The sequence below is a fragment of the Vigna radiata genome, unplaced genomic scaffold, assembly GCF_000741045.1.
Source record: "Vigna radiata var. radiata cultivar VC1973A unplaced genomic scaffold, Vradiata_ver6 scaffold_48, whole genome shotgun sequence".
NCBI lineage: Eukaryota > Viridiplantae > Streptophyta > Magnoliopsida > Fabales > Fabaceae > Vigna > Vigna radiata.
This window is the reverse complement of record NW_014542925.1, coordinates 898,698-923,476: the sequence shown is the minus strand read 5'-3', so window position 1 is coordinate 923,476 and position 24,779 is coordinate 898,698. Positions and strand designations below refer to the sequence as shown.

Below are 24,779 nucleotides of genomic sequence, written 5' to 3'. Positions count from 1 at the left end.
AAAATGAGAGAAACATTCTAGCATTTTCATTTGGAGAAAAGCACTCCTTCATCCAGTAGCCAGAGAGCAAAGTTCACTTGAGAGGAAGCAAATACCCAAAAGCTAGGGCTTCCTACCCGAGAAGAGAAGCTCCAGCACTTACCTAAAGAAGCACGTGACCGGAACCAACGCAGAAGATGATCGGAGGCTCGTGATCAACCTGGATAAATGAAGGTTGGCCGTCCGATCAGAGGACATAAAATATTGAGAGCAAGTTTCTTCTTTCCCTTTTTCCTCCTTTCATTTTCTTTCTTTCTTTCGTTTTCTTCAAATCCTATATATAGGGGTTTCTGCCATGTAAATAGACTCCTAGACACTTTTTTCACATTCTTTTACAGTTTAAATTTTTAGTTTTTAGTTTCTAGAGAGTAGTTAAAGTGATTGAGAGCTTAGGGTTTGCGTTTACGCTTTCCACAAGAGTAGATTCTCGTTTTCCTTGCGTTTGAGCGAACATTCACGGTAAGTGACAGTCGTGATGATCGCGATTGCGTTTTGTTCGATAATCTCTCATGTAAACTTCATTCTTATTAATAAACTCTCGATTGCTTTGATTTTCTCTATTTTAAGTGATATATGATTCTGTTTTTTTTTTTGTTTTTTCGTTCTTGTTCTTATGTGATTGTGTTCTTGTGTGTTTTGATTTGAAAACGAGTTGAACTCGTAACTCTGCACATTCTAATTCCTTTTTGGAATTAAACGACCCCGAGGTGGGCGTGCATGACCGTGACGTCTTCTCGAGTCAGAGTTGAGTTCAACGCATAAAGACATTGCGTCAGATCTATGTTGCTATTTTTTTTTATTTCTAGTATGTGTGATTGTATGTTGTAATTGAACTGTGTTTGAGAGTTTTGAAGGAAAAAATCCACACTATTACATCTGTTTAGATGTAATAGGACCTGAGATGGGCCTAGCTTTTCAAGAAGTCTTCTTAAGAGATGTTAAGCTTCATAATTATCAAACTAAGTCAGTTTCAGTGTTGTATTTTTGTTTCTTGTGAAAGTGTGCATCGGTTGAATAATTGAGTGAGAATTGTCATTTCAAATTCTGAAATATGAACTAAAAAGACCCTATGATGGGCTTAACTTTCTCGGAATGTCTGAAGAGTAGTAGAGACTCTTTCATTCAATCTATTGTGCATTTTTCTTTGTTCTTTGCTTGTGCCTAATATTTTGAGTTTGTTGTTTTATTTTTCTCAGTATTTTTGTTGAATTGATGTTAAAATAGTCTTAGTTCTGATTGTGATTTTTATTTTACCTTCCATTCGGTTTTGTTATGTGATGATCTAGTCTTTACATTTACATTTTTTAGAATAGGCATACAACTAGGAGATTCATTTGTTCATTGATTTCATATGTTGAGCATTAGGTTTCTTTAATTTGCATATCCAGATTCATTAGTTTTAGATCATTTTAATTGCATAAGTTCTGTTGCTGTTTTAGGTAGTTTAGAGTTTTATTGTCTTTTCTCTGAGTTCACTTCAATTTCTTTCTTCTTTATAGATTTTAGATTTTCTTTTCCTTTTAAATTTCAGTTTTATTCATTTAATGTCCCCACCTAGTTTAGATAGTTAATAAATAATACAAGATCTAACTTTACATTTCTAAACTTGATTTTCAACGAGTCCACGGATTGATCCCCTGGTTGCCCTATACTGCATTAGTGGGGACTAGGGTTTGTTGACTTCTTGCGCGACCAAAAAGCCTTTCAATAATAAGCAACCATGTTTATACATAAACTACTACATTTTAGAGTAAACAAAAGATATATTAACATATTTCAGCTCAAATACTCTGAATGAAAATAGTAATCAACAATCACATATCAAGTAGTATAAGCAAATCATATTTCTCATATTTCTTTCACATTTTTCTCCCTCTTTGTGCATTAGCAAAAAAGGTTTGCTTTCATATATGGATACGCTGATATCAAGAATAAGTAGAGATCCATCAGAGAAAAACAATGTAAGCAGATTAAACATGTAGTGATGCTCACCCTATCACAGATATTAACATAAGATAGATAAACTTCTCCTAGAATGTAGGCATGTGAAAAGTCTATGCAAAAATGCCCCCCCTGTTATTACGCATACAACAAAATCAGATTCTGATGCATAATGCAGTCACACATATATAAGAGCATACAATCAGTTCGTATCAAGATTGTATAAGTGTTATGATTGCACAATTCAATTAAGTAAAGATACAACTATCAAATCTATGCAAACAAATAATGCTCCCCCTGTTATTACGCATACAACAAAATCAGATTCTGATGTGCAATGCAATCACACATATATAAGAGCATACAATCAGTTTGTATCAAAATTGTATCAGTGTTATGATTGCACAATTCAATCAAGCAAAGATATAACTATCAAATATCTCACAATATAATCTCATTGCAAAATAGTCATATAAGAACAGAGATATATTAAAGAAAACTGATATAAAAGGATCAAGAAATTTGATAACCAAATTCCAATAAATGGAATTTATAATCCCCTGTGTATGGAAGTCGATTGATCCAGTAATAAAGTTGATTTCATTGCTTTTGAGATAGATTTGATCTAGTAGTAAATTCCAAAGCAATGTTTCCTACAAAACCTTTCAAAATCTTTTGCAGATCAAGCAATTTAGTAATACAGTAATGCAAGAAAAATAATCAAATACAAAGTGAATATGCAAGATAGTCAATGTAACAATGAAAAACATGCATAGTCAACTTCAATCATCATAAAGTCGATTCAACATTCATTCAAAACAGATTCAATCAATCAATTAAAGCAATTGAATTTTAATCAAACAACTAATTTCGTTACTTGTTCAAAAAGGGTATTACAATTGATAGACTCGAACAAGACCAAAATGTAATGGCAATACTAAGCCATTATAAAAAAGAAGAACATGAACCAAAGATACAAAGACGAAGAACACCACTAAGTAAGAGACATGAAACACAAAAGGAGGTGCATTTTTCATTCCTCTCCTTCTTCAACTGAATTCATATATTCATCCTCAGATGTGCCTCTATTCTTCTGATGTTGCAAAGTGAGATCAACCTTTGTCTCAAGTTGATCGAGCTTGTCCACAATTAACGAAAATGGGTCAGCAGAGAAAATCCCACAGTTGTTGTTGGAGACATACTCTGATCTTAGTCCACAAGTGGTAAAGGTGTTTCCAAAACGGTATATTTGACTTTCTTTATCTTAAAAGCACCAACCTTTTTTAGTCCAAACCAGTCTTAGTGAGACAAAGGAGTTCAGATTAATGACATTAGTGTAGGTGCAAGAATGTTTTCTTTCACCAGAGATGTTTACTCCATGAAGAACTAGTATATTGCTTATGAGAACACCATACGGCAGAGAACGAGCTTTACTGTGAGCAACTTTAAGTATGTGATCCTTTAATACTTCCACCCAGTTGGTGGGAATATTATTCTTGATAGCATGTAGAAGACACACATCTTCTATGGTCATTTCATCTTGCATCAGTCTTCCTGGCAGAATCACCCATGCTAGTATGTGCGCAAGAACCATTTCTTCAATTCTGAGGTCTTTATGCAGAAATTTTTTTTCTCTTGTTTGACTTAAAGGAAGTCTGAGCCACCCCCTGCAGAGATCCTTTTTGTTTAGCAAATAATTTATTTGAGTGTCTGGTAGATGAGAGGAGATTCCCTCAGCCTTTAGTCCAATTGTTTGTCGACAAACATCATTTTTTATGCTGATGTCAGTTCCTCTAACCCTTGAGCAGATGTCACAATTGATAATCTTCATGTGATGGTAGAACACTCTAACAAGATCAGGACACAAATCTCCATTCATTTGTATCAAAGTGGACAAGTTTTGACACTCAATTCGTTCAGGAAATTTAAAGTTTTCCTTTCCAAATAACCTCAATTCAAGATACCTTGGAGATACAACCACATTGGGACTTTCATTGGTGAACCTCACTCGAGAGTCGTCATCACTAATCCAGCCATTTACATTTGCTTCTCTAGTAGTTGCATTGCATTTTTCTTTTCCTTTTCTTGAGAGATGAGACAGAGAGGCCATTTTTTAGAGACACTCAGTATACAAAGAATTCAGTCAAGGATCATTGGAAATGCACAAGTAGTGTGTGTCCTTGTATCAAGAATAAAGTACGACACAGACATGATAGACATACTGAGAGAGAAAAGGTGCGAAAGACGATTCCACAAAATAACTCATTTTCAATTTTTCAAATATTAAAGACACAAAATAGAAACATCTAGTCGATTTTAATAAAAACAAAGTTGACTCAGTATGACAAGAGATTTCAAAACAGGGTACATGCATACAGAGACACACAATTGACTATACTCATAATTGAGTGGACTAGATGTCGTGAAAATCATTTTTCAAACAAATCAATCAACCAAACAATCATACAATCAACAAACAATAAATTTCAACCAATCAATATATTCATACATGATGCAGTAGGGTGATACGTGTTACCAGTTGTAGACACTCAAGATGTTTGATATACCCCATGTAGTTCATCACTAGGTTCTCACAGAACCTGCTTGTTGTCCTGCAAAACAGTTTAAGTTTAGGTTGCAGGTACCCATTTGAACTTGGGTCCTTGATTTTTAGTTGAAGTTAGATGTTCCTTAGGAATCCACACATATAATTCTTTTGGAACTCCAACTCTTCTGTAGTAACAGTTTCTAACAGTATGACCAACACAATTACAATAAAAGCAAGCATGTTTGACAGGTTTGCTTAAATCTGAAAATTTTCTTGTATTGGACCTATTAGAATTAGCTTTAAAACCAATGCCTTGTTCGTTAATAGCTCTGCCAGTAGATTTTAAAACAACATCTAAGTTACTTTTACCCTGAGTAAATTTGGCTAGAGTGCTAGTCAAGTAATCTATATGTTTTTCATGAGCAGGGCATTTATCACAAACTTTTTCTACTGTAACACTCTCAATTTTAATCTCTTTAGCATACATCAAGGCTTCATCTAATTCCTTCTGTAGTTTTTAATTATCAATGACAAGATTATTGATTCTATATTCATAATTCTTCTTATCAGAGTTAAGTCGATTAACCTTATACTGGAGTCACATAGCTTCTGGATGAATCTCCTTGAATGCATCCAGTAGTAGGTCATACTTTACTTCAATCGGTTTTTGTTCAAACTCTGTGTCACTGTCATAATCGGCCAATGATGCTCCAACCATGTAGCAAATGTTAGACTCCTCTTCTTATTCATGATCTTCACCACATGAAGAGTTTGAATCACTGTTTTCCCAAGCAATATAGGCTTCTTTTTTATTTCTACTTTTGTCTTCAGGAAACCTTCTATTGATGTTCATTTTTGGCTTCAGGTCTGGACAATCTAGTTTGATATGTCCCTCTTTTCCACATTCATAGCATTGTACAACGCTTGACCTGTGAGCTTTCCTAGCTTTGTTGTGACCTGCATGGTTAGTAAGTTGACTATCATTTTTCATAAGTCAACTAAATTTTCTTACCATCATGCTCATCAATTCTTTGTCGTCCATCTCTGCATCTAATTCTTCCTCAGACTTTAAGGTTTTCTTGCTTGTTGCATTCAGAGCAATGGACTTCTTCTCTTACATCTCCTCTTCATTTTTCAACCTACCAAGTTCAAACTCATGTTCTCTTAACTTGTCGAACAAGGTAGCCATATTCATGCATGTGACATCATTGGACTCAGAGATTGTTGTGACTTTGGGTTGCCAGCTTCTACTAAGACTTTTCAAAATCTTGATGTTGATCTCTTCCTTGTTAAGGACTTTGCCAAGAACCATAAGGTGATTTACAATGTGTGTGAACCTTTTCTGGACTTCATAGATTGTCTCACCAACCTTCATCCTAAAAAGTTCATACTCTTGAATGAAAGAATTCTTCCTTGCTTTCTTGACTTCATGAGTGACTTCCAAGACATCCCACATCTCCTTGGCAGATTTGCACTGCGATATCCTGAACAATCAAATACAATCAAAGATAATCAAAATATAGGATCTAGATACACCCAAACATCAATCAAGCAATGCATTGGTCACAATGGAGTTCATATCATTGAAAACATAATATAATCTCATAAATACAAACATATATAAGTATATTCAAATGCTATAATATGTACATAAACTAACTAAACTGTTGGAGAATAGGTAGGCTTCATTTCAACACCAAGAAGGGGGTGAATTGGTGAAGTTTCAAAATTAGAGTCTTTTTAAAATCTTTTTCGCAAAGTATTATCCATTACAAAGTTTCTTGAATCACAATGAATGAAAAATGTAAGTGCAGCGGAAAATATAAAGTAGACTACGAAAGCAGAAAAGTCGACTGAATGTAAAAGTGTAAGGATAGAAAATTCAAACGCAGGTTTTAATACTGGTTTGGCCTCAATACCTACATCCAGTGTCCTTCCACAATCCAGAAGAAAATGAACTATAATGGTCAAGGTTTTTACAACAAGGCTTTTATAGAGACCTCCACGTCAAAAATATAAAACACCTCTCTAACCCTCTTGTTAGGAAACAGGTTGGCTTCGTTTTACACCAAGAGGGGGGTGAATTGGTGTTAGTTCAAATCTAAAATCTTTTCGCAATCTTGGTATGAAAATTCAAAGCTTTTGATCTTTCCTTGAAATGCAAGTTATTGAAAAATGTAATGCAGCGGAAAAACGTAGTTGGCTGTTAGACAGATATAGTCGACTGAATTAAAAGAGTATAGGGATAGAAAAATCAAACACTGATTTTTATACTGGTTCAGCCAACAATGCCTACATCCACTGTCCTTCCAACCTTGGACGCAAATGCACTATAATGGTTACGGATTTTACAACAAGGAATTTATAGAAGCACCACGCAAAAATATAAATCTCCTCTCTAACCCAAAACCAAATATAGTTGCACACAAAAACCAGAATTGCAGCAAGAATCCCCTCTCCTGCAATTTGCACCCACGTTGAACAATCCTCAACGTGTCACCAGCACTCTTCACAGGATTCCAAGCCTATCACAGCACGCTTCACAAGTTGTGATGAGTCGATATTTTATTGATTTCACTTAGTTTATTGTGCTAGAATTAATCAGGGAATTGTGCTTAATTGTCCGGTATTTTCCCGTTTTTCCTAATTATGCTTAATTTGACCAGAAATTCTAATTTTAATTAATTTGAATTTTCTGAGCTAATTATTTGCATTATTATTTTCAGGAAAAATTTTGGAAACACAATTTGGGACATTTGGAGGACACCAAATAAATTCAAGACTCTCAAAATTAGACATTTTAAATTTTAGTTGTATTATAATTTAATTGTTTAAACTTTTTAGATAAACTTTTGCATATTGGGCTATTGTTAAAAAAATATGATGGGCCCAAATTGTAGAACACTTGTCACCCTAGGGTTTTATTTTTTTAGGGTGGACCCACCCCTTTTAGGACACATGATCCTAGAAAATATTCATGGAGCCGCCACTTTGAGAGAGCTCACACACTCTCGATAGATTCTGAAAAAGGGCTGAAATATTTTTTCTTTAAAACGTTATTTTTGGAGAGCTTGAGGAACATGGATTTTGGTTGAAGGGACATGGAGAGCTCACGGCCATAGAGTGCTACCAGCCGTAACTCATCTTTATATTTTTACTTTGAACGTTTGGGTTCAGTTTTGGGATGGCATTCACGATGGTGGTATTTGCAATGAGAATCTTACGCTATTTGATGGATGAATATTACAAACTTTTTCTTTCTTTTCTTTGCTGATTTATTCAATGCCTTCTTACTCGGTTCATGCATTTTTTTTATTTTTATTAAGGTTTGATTCAGCAGGGACAGTGGGTAGCTTCTATTAGAATCATTCATTTTGCTTTTAGAATTTTTGATGTGCTTATTCATGAAGTGTCACGGTCTGATGGAGTAGGGGTACGTACGGTTGTTCAATTGGGCAATGGATTGGCTTAGAATTTTATTCACGCTGCAAGTAGTAGATTAGGTGACTTCTGTTGACTAGACATTCTAACATTTGGCAGCAGTAGATGTTTGTTTTATTTTTAATTCTTAGAGATCAAAGCAATTGATTTGATGGGAGAGAAGTACACATGATGCATTCAATCTTTTCTTGCATTTAATTTTTGCTATGGCCCAAGCTGCAGTAACTCATGGCATTGTTGGATTTCAACGTTTTATTTTAATTGGAAGCACTTTTGAATGAAGCTAGCTGCACGGAGGTTTTGGGATTCTCCCCTGATTCACGCTGCTGCATTTTTTATCCACTTGCATTCATTTCCTTGCCTTTAAAAAAATGTGGTGCAGAGGTGATGATTATTTTGTTCACGGTTTGCTTTCATTTAATTTGGAGAATCAATTCTCTTGGCTTAAAAAAATGAAGACGCTGGTGCATACGAGTTTCTCACAAGTGCATTTTACTTTTTGCCATTTCCTCATTGATATTTTCCAATTGCTTGCACATGTTTCTTTTCTTATAGCTCCTCTGCCGTGAGGATGTGAATATTGAGAATGAGCTTTTTATATTTTCTTTTCTTTCTTTAGTTAAACATTGCAATCTAATAGCATTTAATTTTACTTCAAGGCATTTAATGTTTTAGTTAAGCGTTGCATTTTAATAGTTTTAACTGTGCTTAGATATTTGTTTGCTCTAGTATTGGGTTTAGCATTTTCACTTTCAGGACTCAATTTTAAAAAAATAACTGCAACCACACCAGAGGTCCAAATGCTACGTTTTATATATCACATGAAAGATAATTGAGTCTACTTTCCAGGAAAAAAAACCTCATCTCATTTAGAACTCTGTAGAAAAAGTTATGGGTAAAACATTGAGCAAAGGTCAGAGCTGCCCAGTTCCAGCGTGAATTTTCGTATTTACTGTAGTAGTTTCGTTTTTACTGTTTTAATTTCATTTTAATGTTTTCGCATCCACAAACAACATTTAAACCCCCCCACTGTGTTAGACCTGATTCTGAACCGCGGTTTGGTCCTTGAGAGACGACCTAGGGTCATTCCCTAGCTATACTGCATATTTCATATGCACTCAAATTTGGTTGGGCGGCGACAATCCATCAAGTTGCCAAGCATATCACAGCACACTTCACAGGTTGCCAAACCTTTAGTCAAAATGCAGCAATCTTTACAGGATGCCAAGCCTTCAAGATCAAACCAGAAGCACCTTCTTTGTGCAGATGTTGATCAAACAGTAAGTGCAATTGACTCCTCAATCTGAATCTCTCTCAAGAAAGATCACCACCGTCTTCTTGGAGAATTCTTGGAGCGAAATTGAGAGCTTTCTCTTAAACAGGACAATGAAAATGTTAGATCACAAAAGTCTTAAAACAAATCGTGTTCGGTTTCTATTTATAGTTTTCCTGTCAACCTCAGTTAAATGACCTACTAATAGAGTGAACTGTATTAAATTAGTTATAACAGATAGTCAACATAAGGCTCCTCAGTGAACTGAATTAACACACATTTATGACAGTTGACCCAGTTAGTTAATCTTAACTAACTTTTAAAATATAGCTGTTGGAGCAAGTAGGCAAAACAGAATTCCAAATACAACAGTAATACAGTCGAATGAGTGATCCACACTGTCAACTGACTCATGAAAAAACACTTTGAAATTCTTTTCATCTCAAAATCTCATCAAGTACACGTGTTCAAAATCTGTACAAAGATTTTAGCTTAATCGACTTCATTACCAGTGTAGCCGACTAAACTGAACCTTTGTTACAACAAATATAAGTTCATAAAAGTACTTGTGAGCTTTTCTTTGGAAATGTGCAAATGTAATCAAAAGCATTTTAACACACATTTCAACACTGACATGTTCCAAATATATTACACATAGTCAATCATAGGAACATCCATGCAAAGTAACAAAACATGTTCAATAGAGACAATGTTCAAAACAGTATAGCATATCAACTCAACATGTAGTACTGGAACATATGTACTGTTATTAAGCAATGTGTTGTCATCATCAAAAACCAGTTTGATATGGAGTTTGTGTTCTCAACAATCTCAACAATCTCCCCCTTTTTTGATGATGCACAACCATGATTAATAACTCAACCATGTTTGCACAGTTCCACATATAACAGAGTAAAACCAGATTTCAAAAACAATTCAAAACATAACATTCATTTACTCTGCAAATACAACACATATATCATCAAGCAAATACAATATGTTATAGCAATTCTCCCCATATAGACTTGCAAACATACACTCATTAAAACTCTCCCCCTTTGTGCATTAACCAAAAAGGAATGCTTGACATTTATGCAGATTTTTAAAATCAGAGAAGCAACAAGTAGATATACAGTTTTAAAACATTATTGATGCTCTCTCAACCACAATTTCATCACAACAATATATGTAAACTCCCCTTGAAATGTAGTTGTGTGTGATGAAACATGTGTAAGGCCGTGATACTCCCCCTGTCATTATGCTTGAGTTTCAAAAACAGTTTGATGCATAATATAGAATATCACAAATCAATTTCCAGTTTAAGCATAGATTTGTATCATTGGTAGACAATTCAAGCACATACATATATGCACTGACACAAATATCAACAATCTCACAATATTATCTTAAATAAGATATGAAATCAGGTAAAGAACATAAATAATATCATATTATAAATGATTTAAGCATTCAGTAAGGATAGAAATAGATTCCAGTCTTGGAATTTTTAACCCAGTGTAGATGTAGTCGAATGCATTAAATCATCAGTCGAATGCATTGCTTTCACAAATTTTGAATTTCAATTGTATATATCCAAAGCAATGTCCTTCCTGCAAAACCTTTCACAAACCTTTTCCAGATCAAGTATAGTGGTTATGCAAGAATAATATTTCATCATAACTGAAGTCAATGTATAAAGATGCATGACAGTTATAGCATAGTTGACTTCATTCATAACACAATCAAATTAATCAAACCAGTAAAACAGATATTCAAACAGATTAGATAACTACTGGATTAATTCAAAGTTCATATTTCATTTCCTTTAATAAGAGATATTACAATGGATGGAAGCAGTCAAGGAAACACAAAATAAAACAAACTATTATAACTGAAAAAAATAAAAGAGAGATACAAAGATATATGTATTTTTCATTCCTCTCCTTTATCAATTGAACTCTTGAGACATGTTTTAATTTTTATCCTTCAGGTGTTGCAGAATGGAGTCATTCTTTGATTCCAGCTAATTGAGTTTTTCCCAAATTAGTTGTAATAGATCAACAGAGCAATTTTTAGGATGATTGCTGGAAATGTAGTCGAGTTCAAGTTTAGCATCAGCAGAGATGTTTTCCAAGAAGTTTGGCTGATTATTCTTGTCTTCATACTGCCACCCCTTTTTAGTCTAGATAAGTCCAAGTGATATGAGACTGTTGAAGTTAATAATATTTGTATTTGAGCATAAACATGCTCTCTCCCCTGAGATGTCAAGATTATGTAGTAGCAGTATGTTACTGATAAAAATACCATAAGGTAGACAGCGAACAAAATATTGTGCAACATTTATCATATGATATTTCAGTACTTCTACCCAGTTTGTGGGTATGTTGTTTTTTATTGCATTTAAAAGGTATATATCTTTGTCCATCATCTCATCTGGCAACAATCTTCCAGGCAGGATTATTTGTGAAAGGATGTGTGCCAACATCATTTCTTCAACTCTTAAGTCTCCGTGAAGATATATTCCCTTGTTTGGCTTAATGGAGTTTTAAGCCATCCTCTGAAGATATCCTTCTTGTTTAGCCAGTGGTTTATTTGAGCATCAGGTTTATGTGAAAGAATACCTTCATACTTTAGACCAGTTGTTTGCCGCCAAACATCATTGTTGATGATAATGTCAACACCTTTGACAATTGAACATATGTTTCCTTCAAAAACTTTTAAGTGATGATAGAAGCTTCTAACAAGATCTGGAAACCATATTCCTTCCATCTGAACCAGCATTGTCATACTTTGTCTTTCAAGCCATTCAGGAAACTTGAAGTTCTCTTTTTCGAAAAGTCTTAAATCTAAGTACCTTGGTGAGGCCAGTTCTTTTGGATATTCCTCATGGATTTTCATTTTGGAGGCCTTTGCACTACAGTAGTTCCTTAACACTAGTTTTACTGATAGAGGAGTATTCCCTTTATTTGAGTAAGGAGAAAAATTTTTCCATGTTCAAAGTCCAGTCAAGGGTAATTGGAAATACATACGTAAGATGTGTGTGTGTCAGTGTCAAGAATAAAGTACCAATATACAGAGAATATGAAAAATAGCGCGAAGAAAAGCTTAATAACAAAATAGATCATTTCAAACAAATCGATTGAATTAAAATTTGAGTCGACTGTGACTCGTAAAGTTCCTTTTCAAGCAAATTCAATCAATCAATCAATTAATCACACAATGCAAACACTCGTACAACAACAAACAATTAACATATTCATTATGCAATAGTCAGATACAGATTTACCAGTTTTGGTTGTTGGTACCCATTTAATTTTGGGTCCTTGATTGTCAGTTCTTGACACATGTTCCTTTGGTATCCATACACATAATCCTTGCGGAACAAAAACATTTCTATAGTAAAAATTTCTAACAGTATGACCAACACATCTGTAGTAAAAACATGCATTTCTAGCAGGTTTTCTTAAATCATTAAGCTTTCTAGCATTGGTTCTGTTAGAGTAACCTTTAAATCCAATTCCCTGCCTATTATTATTTCTGCTAGAGGAATGTAATACAGCATCTAGATTGTCACTAGCTTGAGCAAACTTAGCTAGCTTGCTAGTCAAGTAATTAATCTTTTCAACATGCATAGAACAATTTTTACAATCTTTTTCCACAATAACAGTTTTAATTTCAACATTCTTAGCAGATGATAAGGCAATTTCCAATTCCTTTTCTAATCTTTCATTATCAGTAACAAGGTTATTGATTCTATACTCATAATCTCTTTTCTTAGAGCTCAGTCTATTAACCTTGTATTCCAGTCGCATTGCTTCAGCATGTAGTTCTCTGAATGTTTCAATCAACTGCTGATATTTCTCTTCTATGGGCAACTTCTCAAATTCTTCATCACTGTCATACTCAACTTTTGCAGTTCCAGCCATATGACATATATTGGATCATTCCTCTTCATCAGCTTCCTCATCACTTGAGCTTTCAGATTCAAAATTCTTCCACGCAATGTAGGCTCCTTTCTTCCTCATGTTTCTGCTTTGAGGAAATCTTTTCTTTCCTTTCTGCTTCGGCTGTAACTCAGGACATTCAGGCTTGATGTGGCCTTCTTTTCCACATTCATAACACTGGACAGTGTTTGTGCTGAAGCTTTTCTTCTTGCTTTGACTTGCATGGTTAGACAGTTGACTATCATTTTACATAAGTCGACTAGATTTTCTTACCATCAAGGTCATCAATTCTTTGTCGTCCATCTCAGTTTTTGTGATGTTCTTGCTTGAAGTTTTCATAGCAATGAACTTCTTTTCTTCAATCTCCTCTTCATCCTTCAGTCTACCGAGTTCTAACTCATGTTCACGTAGCTTGCCGAACAAGGTAGCCATGTTCATAGTTGTAAGATCTTTGGATTCATAGATTGTAGTGGCTTTTGGTTGCAAGTTCTTGTTCAGACTTTTCAATATCTTGATGTTGATCTCTTCTTTGTCAAAGGCTTTGCCAAGAGCCATCAGGTGATTTACAATATGAGTGAACTGTTTCTGGACATCATAGATGTTCTCACCAGCTTTCATTCTGAACAACTCATATTCTTGAATCAATAAATTCTTCCTGGCTCTCTTGACTTCATCTGTACCTTCATGTGTTACCTCAAGAACATCCCGCATCTCCTTGGCAGACTTGCACTAGGATATCCTGAAAAATTAATCAATAGTTAGCGCTGAGGCAATAATATTTCTAGCTTTAACATCATACTGAGCTTTCCTATTCTCATCTACAGTCCACTTAGTAAATGGTTTCAAAACAGTTTTACTATCAACAATTTTTGTGGGTACAAATGGACCATGAAAAGTTGCATCCAAGATTCCTCTATCTTGCAATTCAAGGAAGATCTGCATGCGAATTTTCCAAAAAGGGTAGTTTTCGCCAGCAAACAGAGGTGGTCTGTTTGTTGATGCACCTTCACCAAAAGTTTGAAAATTTGAAGCCATCCCCAGGTTTTACAGTCGAATAAAATAAAAACAGAGTCAACTGAATTTTCAAAATCTTATGAAAACCAGCTCTGGTGCCAATTGTTAGGAAACAGGTTGGCTTCGTTTTACACCAAGAGGGGGGGGAGGTGAATTGGTGTCAGTTCAAATCTAAAATCTTTTCGCAATCTTGGTATGAAAATTCAAAGCTTTTGATCTTTCCTTGAAATGAAAGTTATTGAAAAATGTAATGCAGCGAAAAAACGTAGTTGATTGCTAGACAGATATAGTCGACTGAATTAAAAGAGTGCAGGGATAGAAAAATCAAACACTGATTTTTATACTAGTTCGGCCAAGAATGCCTACATCTAGTGTCCTTCCAACCTTGGAAGCAAATGCACTATAATGGTTGCAGTTTTTACAACAAGGAATTTATAGAAGCACCACGCAAAAATATAAATCTCCTCTCTAACCCAAAACCAAATATAGGTGCACACAAAAACTAGAATTGCAACAAGAATCCCCTCTCCTGCAATCTGCACCCACGTTGAACAATCCTCAACTTGTCACTAGCACTCTTTACAGGATGCCAAGCTTATCACAGCACGCTTCACAGGTTGCCAAGCCTATCACAGCACATTTCACAGGTTGTCAAGCCTTTAGTCAAAATGCAACAATCTTTACAGGATGTCAAGCCTTCAAGATCAAACAAGAAGCACCTTCTTTGTGCAGATGTTGATCAAACAATAAGCGCAATTGACTCCTCAATCTGAATCTCTCTCAAGAAAGATCACCACCGTCTTCTTGGAGAATTCTTGGAGCGAAACTGAGAGCTTTCTCTGAAACATCACAATGAAAATGTTAGATCACAAAAGTCTTAGAACAAATCGTGTTTTGTTTCTATTTATAGTTTTCCTGTCAGCCTCAATTGAATGACCTACTAATAGAGTCGACTGTATTAAATCAGTTATCACAAACAGTCAACACAAGGCTCCTCGGTCAACAGAATTAACACACATTTATGACAATTGACCCAGTTAGTTAATCTTAACTAACTTTTGAAAATATAGCCGTTGGAGCAAGTAGGCAAAACAGAATTCCAAATACAACAGTAATACAGTCGAATGAGTGATCCACACTATCGACTGACTCATGAAAAAACACTTTGAAATTCTTTTCATCACAAAATCTCATCAAGTACACGTGTACAAAATCTGTACAAAGATTTTAGCTTAATCGACTTCATTACCAGTGTAGTCGACTAAACTGAACCTTTGTTACAACAAATATAAGTTCATAATAGTACTTGTGAGCTTTTCTTTGGAAATGTGTAAAAGTAATCAAAAGCATTTTAACACACATTTCAACACTGACATGTTCCAAATATATTACACATAGTCAATCATAGGAACATCCATGCAAAGTAACAAAACATGTTCAATAGAGACAATGTTGAAAACAATATAGCATATCAATTGAACATGTAGTACTGGAACATTTGTACTGTTATTAAGCAATGTGCTGTCATAATAAAAAACCAATTTGATATAGAGTTTGTGTTGTCAACAATCTCAACACCTATAACCAAAATATAGGCAATACACACAACAAAGATCTGCAGCAAGATATCCCCTCATCTGCAATCTTTAACCCACTTTGAACAATCCTTAAAGCTTCCACACTCCACGAGTCAACCCCCTGCAATCCTAGCAGGATAACAACCACAATCTTTACAAAGAGTAAGAGAAATCTTGATCAGCAGATGCGCACCACAATGTGCAGGATGTGATCAACCAATAAGCACATAAATCTTTCTCCTTGAAAGAACCTCTTTAAAGATAGATCACCACAGTCTTCTAGATGAGTTCTTGGAGAAAATTCTCAGAGATCACAATCATTAAATCAGAAAGGAAAATGTTCGAATTACTAAAGTCTTTGGAATCAACTGAGGCACGTTTATTTATAGTTTTCTATAAATCAGACGCTTCTGTAGTCGACTAAGCTACTAATAGAGTCGACTGTCCTCAGACAGTTATAACAGATAAGTCAAACAGTAGTAGTCAACAACAGAGAAATTGATTTTGCATTTAATACAGTTGACTATCATCAATGCTTTAACTAACTTTTGAAATATAGTCGTTACTATACACACACATTAACAGAATTTCAAACACACAACTAACTAAGCCAGATCCACTGCGTATGTAGTCGACTTAGGCACATCAGCTCAGTTTGAAAAACTTTTCAATGCAAAATCACTCACAGCACTGCTTTTGAAATTATGTGCATTGTCACGAGTTTTAATCAACTTGCTTCATAATGATAGAGCTCAAAAAAACCTGAAAAAGCACCAAAAGGAGGGACAACACGAAGCCCGGGCACCCTGAATGGAAGCTTGAGCAAGGAAAATTGACGTCCACCGCCCGGAGGCCCTCCCTGGCCACATGGGCGGCGGGGTCTCAAAGCCTGGGCGCCCTATCTGGAGGCCCGAGCCTTACATGAGGTGTTCTCACCGCTCGGGCGCCCTAAGTGGGGCGCTTAAGCGTCGGGGTTTCGTGGATCAGACCCTATTTTTCTCTATTTCGACTTTATATGACCGGGCCCTGTTTTTGCTCATTTTTTATACTATTTAAAGGACCTTGGGGCTCTAGGTTTGGTATCACTGGCAGAGAGTAGCATAGCAACACACTCTTTTCCCAATTCTTAGGGATCTCTGTCTCATTCTCTTCCATTGTTCATATAGTTTTTCCATGTCTATTGCGAACTAATTTTTATTTGTTGTTGGGGGATGATGTAACCTTGTAAACTATCATGTATTTGAATTGATTCTTAATTCCATATGCTTTTTCACTAATTGTTAGAGTAATTCATCTGTTTCAATGCTTGTTGTGTTTAACTCATTAATTAGCATGATTTATGTATTGCATGAGTTCCAGGAGGGATTTGGGTGATTTAGTGAGTGAAGTTTAGGCTTTAATGCGTAAAGAAGAATTCTTATATACATGAGAGTGAACTTGGTGAAATCTAACCCCAACAACATATTCATCTTATATTAATCAACATTTGTTCATTTTTGTGCTCCTTTGCTATTGATCAATTGCATTCATATTTAATTTTTTGATTTTACATTCAAAACCAGTGATCTCTTCTTATTTAAGTCTTAATTAATCTTGTTATCACACAACTGTTTAGCGTTGAGAGTCTTCTGGGATACCATACTTGGTCTTACCATTTTATATTACTTGTGTGACTCGATGCACTTGTCGAAATAGTCCAACGGCAAACTTCATTAGTCTCAAATTTTTAACTCTCACAAAGTTAGGCCCTACCCATTCGAAAAAATTATTTTTCATAATTGCTAACACACATACAAAGAATTCTAACATGATAACTTTGATAAGATTTCGGCAGTATTTCGTACTAGTCTCTAAAATACACCAAATGAAAGTGGTCACGGATGACCACAATCACATATGGATCCGGAAAATAATACAAATAATCTCAACCGCAATTTTATCAAACTTATCCATAAACTCCAACGTACATGTTATAGCAAATTAAGAAAAATAATTTTCTCAAGCTATTTGATCGGACAATTCAAAATCTAATACAAACGATTAAAAGTTTAATCGTGTGTTAAATATCAAACGGGAACTAAGTTTCACTCAATGATTTCATACTACAAATATATTCAAAATTTAATCAACAATAAACTACCAAAACTTAATCTAAATTTTACCTAACATGAAAAATCATAGTTAACACATCAAACTTAATTAATCAATCATGCATACTCAAGAGACAATGTGTAATAGAGAAACTAAAAATCACATTACCAATAACCAATAACTCAAAATCATATCTTCAATAACCAATAACCAATCACATCTTAAAACTAAAAATCACATATTCAATAACTAATTACCAATAACGAATCATACATGTCCAGAAAAATAAAAAAATTAACCTTCCTAAAGGGGTTGAAAATCTTTATCACTATAAGAGTGAAAGGAAGTCATTTTCAAGCAATGGAGATTGGGCACTCTATGCCACCACCTAACTCACATAAAATTACACCATAAGCCAAAATGAATGAGTGTAAATGAAATCTAATCGGTACAAAAAAAATTAATGGTCCAAACGAAATTTAATCGGTCTAAACTAACGTTAATCAGTGCAAAGTGGAAGAATCACAATACTTGCAACAATAGCGAACGTGAATGAAGAAGAACAAAGCAATGAAAGGAAACGTGAAAGTGAGACTCGCTTTTTGAATATAGGGTTTTACAGGGCTTTTAACATTGGGGCCCCACCCCCAATGTCTAAAGGGTATAGGACGTCGGCCCCTCAACCCAACCCATGTTTAATTGCTAAAAAAAAATTATTCTACCACCACTGTTGGCTTATATTTGCAGCTTATTAACGTCCGTGGAAGGTGATTCGACGTCTAAAGGGTATAAGATGTTGACTCTCTCTACGTTCGACGTCTAAAGTCTATAAAAATATATTTTTCAGTTCTTTTGGCAGAGTATTTGATTTGGTCTGAGGGGCCAACATCTAATACATAGTTGACATCGACTCCCTCTATGTTATCGGTCAATTTTTACATTAATTATTTAGTGATTGAATATTGAACATGTGATGTTATAAACGATTTTTGTACTAATAAATCGGTATAGAAAAACTTTTCATAGTTACAAAATTGTTATTATGCCACTATCTTATAAATTATAACCGATAAAAAAATATTTTTGTCATAAGAATTGAGTGAGTGACAACTAACAAAATTGAATTTTTTTTTCATATACTTTTTATCATATAATGATTGTATTTTAACTTATTTAAATATCATAGAGTTTTCTGGAAGAACTTTGATTCAAAACTCACATATCATCATCCTGAACTCATTCTCAAAGAGTTGAAACCTTGACAAGAAAGTTTTTTATTTTTTTTTAGAATTCATCTTATGATACAACCCACATATAATGTAAATGATAAGATTAAGTCGGTATGATGTATGTTTCCATTCATTATTACCGTTAATAGACTATAATTATTCATAGTTTTCAATCTGAGATGAACCTAGAAACTAGTGAAAAAAAGTGATAAGTGTGACCAGTCAACATACTACAAATCAATATTGTACATCATACTAAGGAATATCGATGAATGCTGCAATTTATAAACGTAAAAGTAAAATGACAGCAGCTTATTTTATAATGACATGTACTGCACCCAAGAAAATCTATTTGCGTCCATTCCTGACAAGAGGAGGTACACTTTGTTCGTTTCTGAAGAAGTTTCGAGGGTCAACCCTTGTCTTCACGCGAGCCAATCTAATAAAGTTGTTACTAAAATACTTGAAGCCCCAAATGCTTGCTTGGCGGAAGCTTGTGTGACCATTGTTATTAACTCCAATGTCAAGGTCTCTATAGTTTAGATATGCAGATCTAGGATTCTTTGAAACATAAGCTTCCGTATAATTATACAATCTTCTAATCCAGTTGACGTGCCTCTGTGCTGCCACATCCCCTTTCTCAAACCAAGACACAAAGTATTGAATGTGGAATATGTTGCCAGCTCTGTGTGGGAATGGAGTTTCGGATTTTGAAATCTCATCCATCTTGCCTCCATAAGGAGTGAATTGAACGAAAGCATTTTCAGCCTCATCATCAAAAAAGAAAGGCCATAACCCTTCTAACCCAACATCAGGAATGGGATCTGTCACATAATCTGATTTTGCTTTAAAGAACGACAAACCGTTTAGCTGAGTTCTGTTCAGCAAAACATCAGTGGATTGACCGTTTGTAAATCCAGCCATGAAGAGAATCGATTCTATCCAACTCATCTCAGTGCAGTCTTCTCTCACCAAACCCAACTCCGGAAAGTTCTTTTGCAAATAGGGAATGAGGTCATCTGCACGTCCTAGATACAAAGATTCAAACTGCGCTTGTACTGTTAGATTCCCACTTTGACTTGAATTTACCCTTGCCATGTTGATCCTAATCGTTAGGCTGTCGTTAAGTTTGTTTGCCACACGCTGCCACTTATGAATAATCCCCGTTGCATTTTCTTCCAACGTCCTTGGAACTCGGAATACTGTCACAGTTGATGGAACTGAAACAAGATTTATCTTCCAAGCCACCACGATTCCAAAGCTTGCCCCACCACCACCTCTAATGGCCCAAAATAGATCATCTCCCATTGTTGTTCTATTAAGGAGATTACCATGGACGTCAACTATGTGAACATCAGTAACATTATCAGCAGCAAGACCGTACTTACGCATCAAGAATCCATAGCCACCACCGCTAAAGTGGCCACCAACGCCCACAGTGGGGCACACACCTGCTGGGAACCCTAGTGTTCTGCTTTTCTGACTAATCGTGTAGTAAAGTTCACCGATGGTTGCCCCAGCTTGAACCCATGCAGTGTTGTTTTCTACGTCAACTTCGATTTCTCGAATCTTTATGAGATCAACGACGACAAATGGAACTCCAGCAACGTACGAGAGACCCTCGTAATCATGGCCTCCACTTCGGGTTCGAATCTGCAAGCCATGTCTTCGGGCACAGATTATGGTGGCTTGAACGTGGGAAACAACGAGTGGAGTCACGATGACCACGGGTTTTGAACTTACGTTGAAGAACCTAAGATTTTGAATGGAAACATCTAGGACAGAGGAATATGATGAATTGGTTTGGGTGTAAACAACACTTGAGATTGAGTTGTTTTCGGGATAATCGTAAAGACATTGAACAAATTTTTCATGAGAATCTGCTGAAGAAGGTGTAAGTAAAAATAAAAGAGAAATGGCAAAAACTACGCAAAAGTAAGAGCTAAAACGTTTCATTTTTGTGTATGCTTTGTTGTTCATACCAGAGGTGCAAGTTGATCGTGAGGGATGTCGAATGTCTAATTTATAGTAGTATGGAGTTTCATGTTAACGTCCTTAAGCGTAGAACTAAATTTGTCAACGTAAGCCCTACGTTACGAAATTTTGGTTATATAAAAAAAAATCAACGCATGCCTAATTCTGCCATATGAGAGAAGACAATTCAATCACGTAAACTAGTATGAGACTATTCTACATATGATGCATGGAGAAGCTTCAATGTAAGAAGTACACAGTGACCAAAAAAAGAAAAAGTAAACATTAGCAAACTTGCCTGTCATGCATATATGTGCACGCAATTATGCAATAGCATTTTAACTTCATTTTGAACATCCTTAGACAAATTGAACAATTATTTTTCTGAGGGTTTTGATGTTGTGTTAAACCTTCCACGTTGGAAGCAACTTTATCCTCGTAGTCGCTTTTTCTAGCCCATTTTTAAACCACCCATTTTTGTCGTGGATAGGTGTTTTATTATTGAAGGATGAAAAATAATTTTTGGAAAATAGTATGAAAACTTATAGCTTTTTAAGCGTAATGTGAACATTAAAATAAAAGTTTTGTAATTATAATAAAAAAAAATAGAAGAAGAATGGAAAAATAGTAAGCGTGTCCCATAAATAGGTTTGGTTGGGTAAAGATATTCAGATCCCTACATTAAATAATCTGTAATAAATATTGAATGCTTGTTTACCATCTAAATCTAAAGATGGTAAACTTTTCCTTTATTTCACTTACCCAATTCAGCAATAAAAAGTAGTGTGGGGCCCAGCTTTTCAATTAAGAAAAGTTGCTTGCATTTATAAGGGATTAATGATGGATGTGGTCTTAAGCTTAATTTATTTGCTGAAGTAAGAAAAATACGTCGAGTTAGAAACATAATATTAATACTTATTCTTTATTTACAAATATTCAAACTTTAATATTATATTTTTCAAAAATATCCATGACTTTTATCACTTAAACAACAGATGTCACATTGAAATATTTCATTATGATATGAATTTTATAAATTAAATGTTACGTGGTCTTAAGCTTAATTTATTTGCTGAAGTAAGAAAAATACGTTGAGTTAGAAACATAATATTAATACTTATTTTTTATTTACAAATATTCAAAGTTGAATATTATATTTTTCAAAAATATCCATGACTTATATCATTCAAACAACATGTCACATTGATATATTTCATTATAAATTAAATGTTATCATCAAATCATAATCATCGGCCAACATTTTAAGATAAGTTTATAAATAATTATTCAGAAGTTATCATCAAATCAATAATTATTAATTCCTATGAAATTTATAAAAAGAAAATAGATTCACCTTATTATTGTTTTTCTAAATAAAATGGTAGAAACACAATTTCATAAAAGGAATTTTTGCGATTTAGTATTTAATAAATATATTGGACAAAAAACTAATATCATTGAGTTATAATTAATGGTAATTACCTTCTCGTCTCCAAGAACGATATATAAATGGACAGTAAAATAAATTTGTTAAGAGTTAAATATGTGTTAGAAATAATAGGTTCCCTGAAATGATTTTATTTTAATTACCTTCTTGTCTCCAAAACGATAATGGACAGTAAAATAAATTTGTTAAGAGTTAATATGTTTTGGAAATAATAAGTCTCTTTTGAAATGATTTTATTTTAATTAGTAATTTTAAATTCTCTTTAAGCCTCGACATTTAAGTGATGTAAAAATATTAGGTATAGTAGAAACATAAACCCCACCACTCCTTTATGTTTCTACTGTACCACATCACTTGAGAATCAAGATCAAAGATAGTTTAAATATTATTTTTTTCTTATGCATTTTGATAACACTTTGAATGAGGGATGATTGACTTCATTGATGTTACTCGACGAACTTAGGATTGGAACTTTGATACCCAATGAGGTTGATAAATGAAGTTCTAAGATGAAGCATAATCCTTTAACCTTGTAGATGAACAGTCATTCCCTTTATTTTAGACCTCGAGTGCAACAGCTTAATAGTTCTACATCACTTAGGACTCAAGGTTAAAAATAGTTTAAATACTCCTACTTTCATCCTTTAAGACGCATTTTAAGGACAAAATCATGATAGAGCTTCACATTCCAAAATAGACCATACCTCATATGCGTGATAATTGACCCTAATAATGACATAATATATCAAATTATATCAATGTAACTTACCTAAATTACTACATTGATAATAATTTTTTTAATAAAATACAATCTTATCAATCTAACTAGTCAATTATAATTATATATTAGTTTGATTGTTAATGTCAAATTTTATTAAAAACAATCATATGCTAATAATCACATAAACATTTATATACTTTAAATATATACTATCGTTTTTAATACATACCTGTTTGTTATCTTTAAATATGTTTTGAGTGTCTGAATTTTGATGTAAAATTGAAATTTGTTTTTGTTTAAAACTTTGATACATTTTAGTTGTCAAACTTTAAAATTGAATGGATAAAGTTCTTTAACTCGATTACATTAAATTTTTTGACATGAGAAACATGTTTTATGTCAGCACTTTAGATATTTAGACCTTTTTTTTCAATTGATGTTAATTGAAAAATGTGTTTAACATGTCAAAAGAATTTAATGTAATTAGATTAAATGAACTATATTCATCTATTTATAAAATTTAGGAACAAAAATATATTAAAATTTTATATAGAAACAAATTTTAATTTCAAAAAATTATCCATTAAAAGTTATTGAATTGTTAAATACTTGAGATAAATTACACCTTTATATATCAAACATATGTCGATACTAAAATCTCGAATATTTATTTTTATTGGTTGGAAAGGTAAAAACAAAGTTATTGTGTTTTATTATCTAATGAAGTCTATTATTTTGTTTAAAGGTAAATCTTATAAACGATTAAAAGTTAAACAATATTAAAGTAAGAGAATCAATATTTAATGATAAAGTCAATTCTCATCGTCCTTCCTGGCTGCTAATAGATTAGACTAATTCATCAATGAACAAGATATCGTTTTATAAAACCATTTCCATTATCACCTTAATAAAATCTTGCTAGTAAATAAAAAAATTAAAAATATAATTATCATCGTTGGACCTGACGATGTTCGTCTCTCTAAAATATATATATATATATATATATATATATATATATATATATATATATATATATATATATATATATATATANATATATATATATATATATATATATATATATATATATATATATATATATATATATATATATATATATAGACACACACACGAGAGTTTGTTAACCTACCTAAGTTTTGTTTAGTTGATACATTTTATTAGAGTGTATTAAGTTTTAGTAAACAAAAAAATCTCCATCATAAAAAAAATATATTTTAGACACAAAGTATTTTAATAATTTTTATTTTTAATTTAAAATAAATAAATTAAAAACACTAAATTAATCTTAATCCATTTACTTCACTTATCTAATTTTATCTCTCTTATTTTCATTCTCTCACTCACACAGCAATTGAATATTTTGAACAATAAGGAAACTAATTTTGTCATTCAGATTATTTTCTTTTTTATGAAATCCACCCTATAATAAAAAATCTTAAACATGACATTATATGTACACTAAAATTTAACGTACACTAAAAATTCCTTTTCAATGATTATTCTTCCCATTGTTCAAACT

General features: G+C 33.6%; 1 protein-coding gene across 1 annotated transcript; it reads right to left on the bottom strand.

Moving 5' to 3' along the window:
• Positions 1-19,200: 19,200 nt before the first annotated feature.
• LOC106752832 (berberine bridge enzyme-like 18) lies at positions 19,201-21,076 on the bottom strand. Its single transcript, XM_014634605.2, has one exon. It carries the CDS (start codon positions 21,051-21,053, stop codon positions 19,446-19,448), a length of 1,608 nt encoding a protein of 535 aa, XP_014490091.1. The 5' UTR covers positions 21,054-21,076; the 3' UTR covers positions 19,201-19,445.
• Between the last annotated feature and the right edge of the window lie 3,703 nt (positions 21,077-24,779).

Excerpts from the sequence above, each read along its gene's own strand:
- LOC106752832 (XM_014634605.2), bottom strand. The coding sequence starts at position 21,053 with ATGAAACGTTTTAGCTCTTACTTTTGCGTAGTTTTTGCCATTTCTCTT.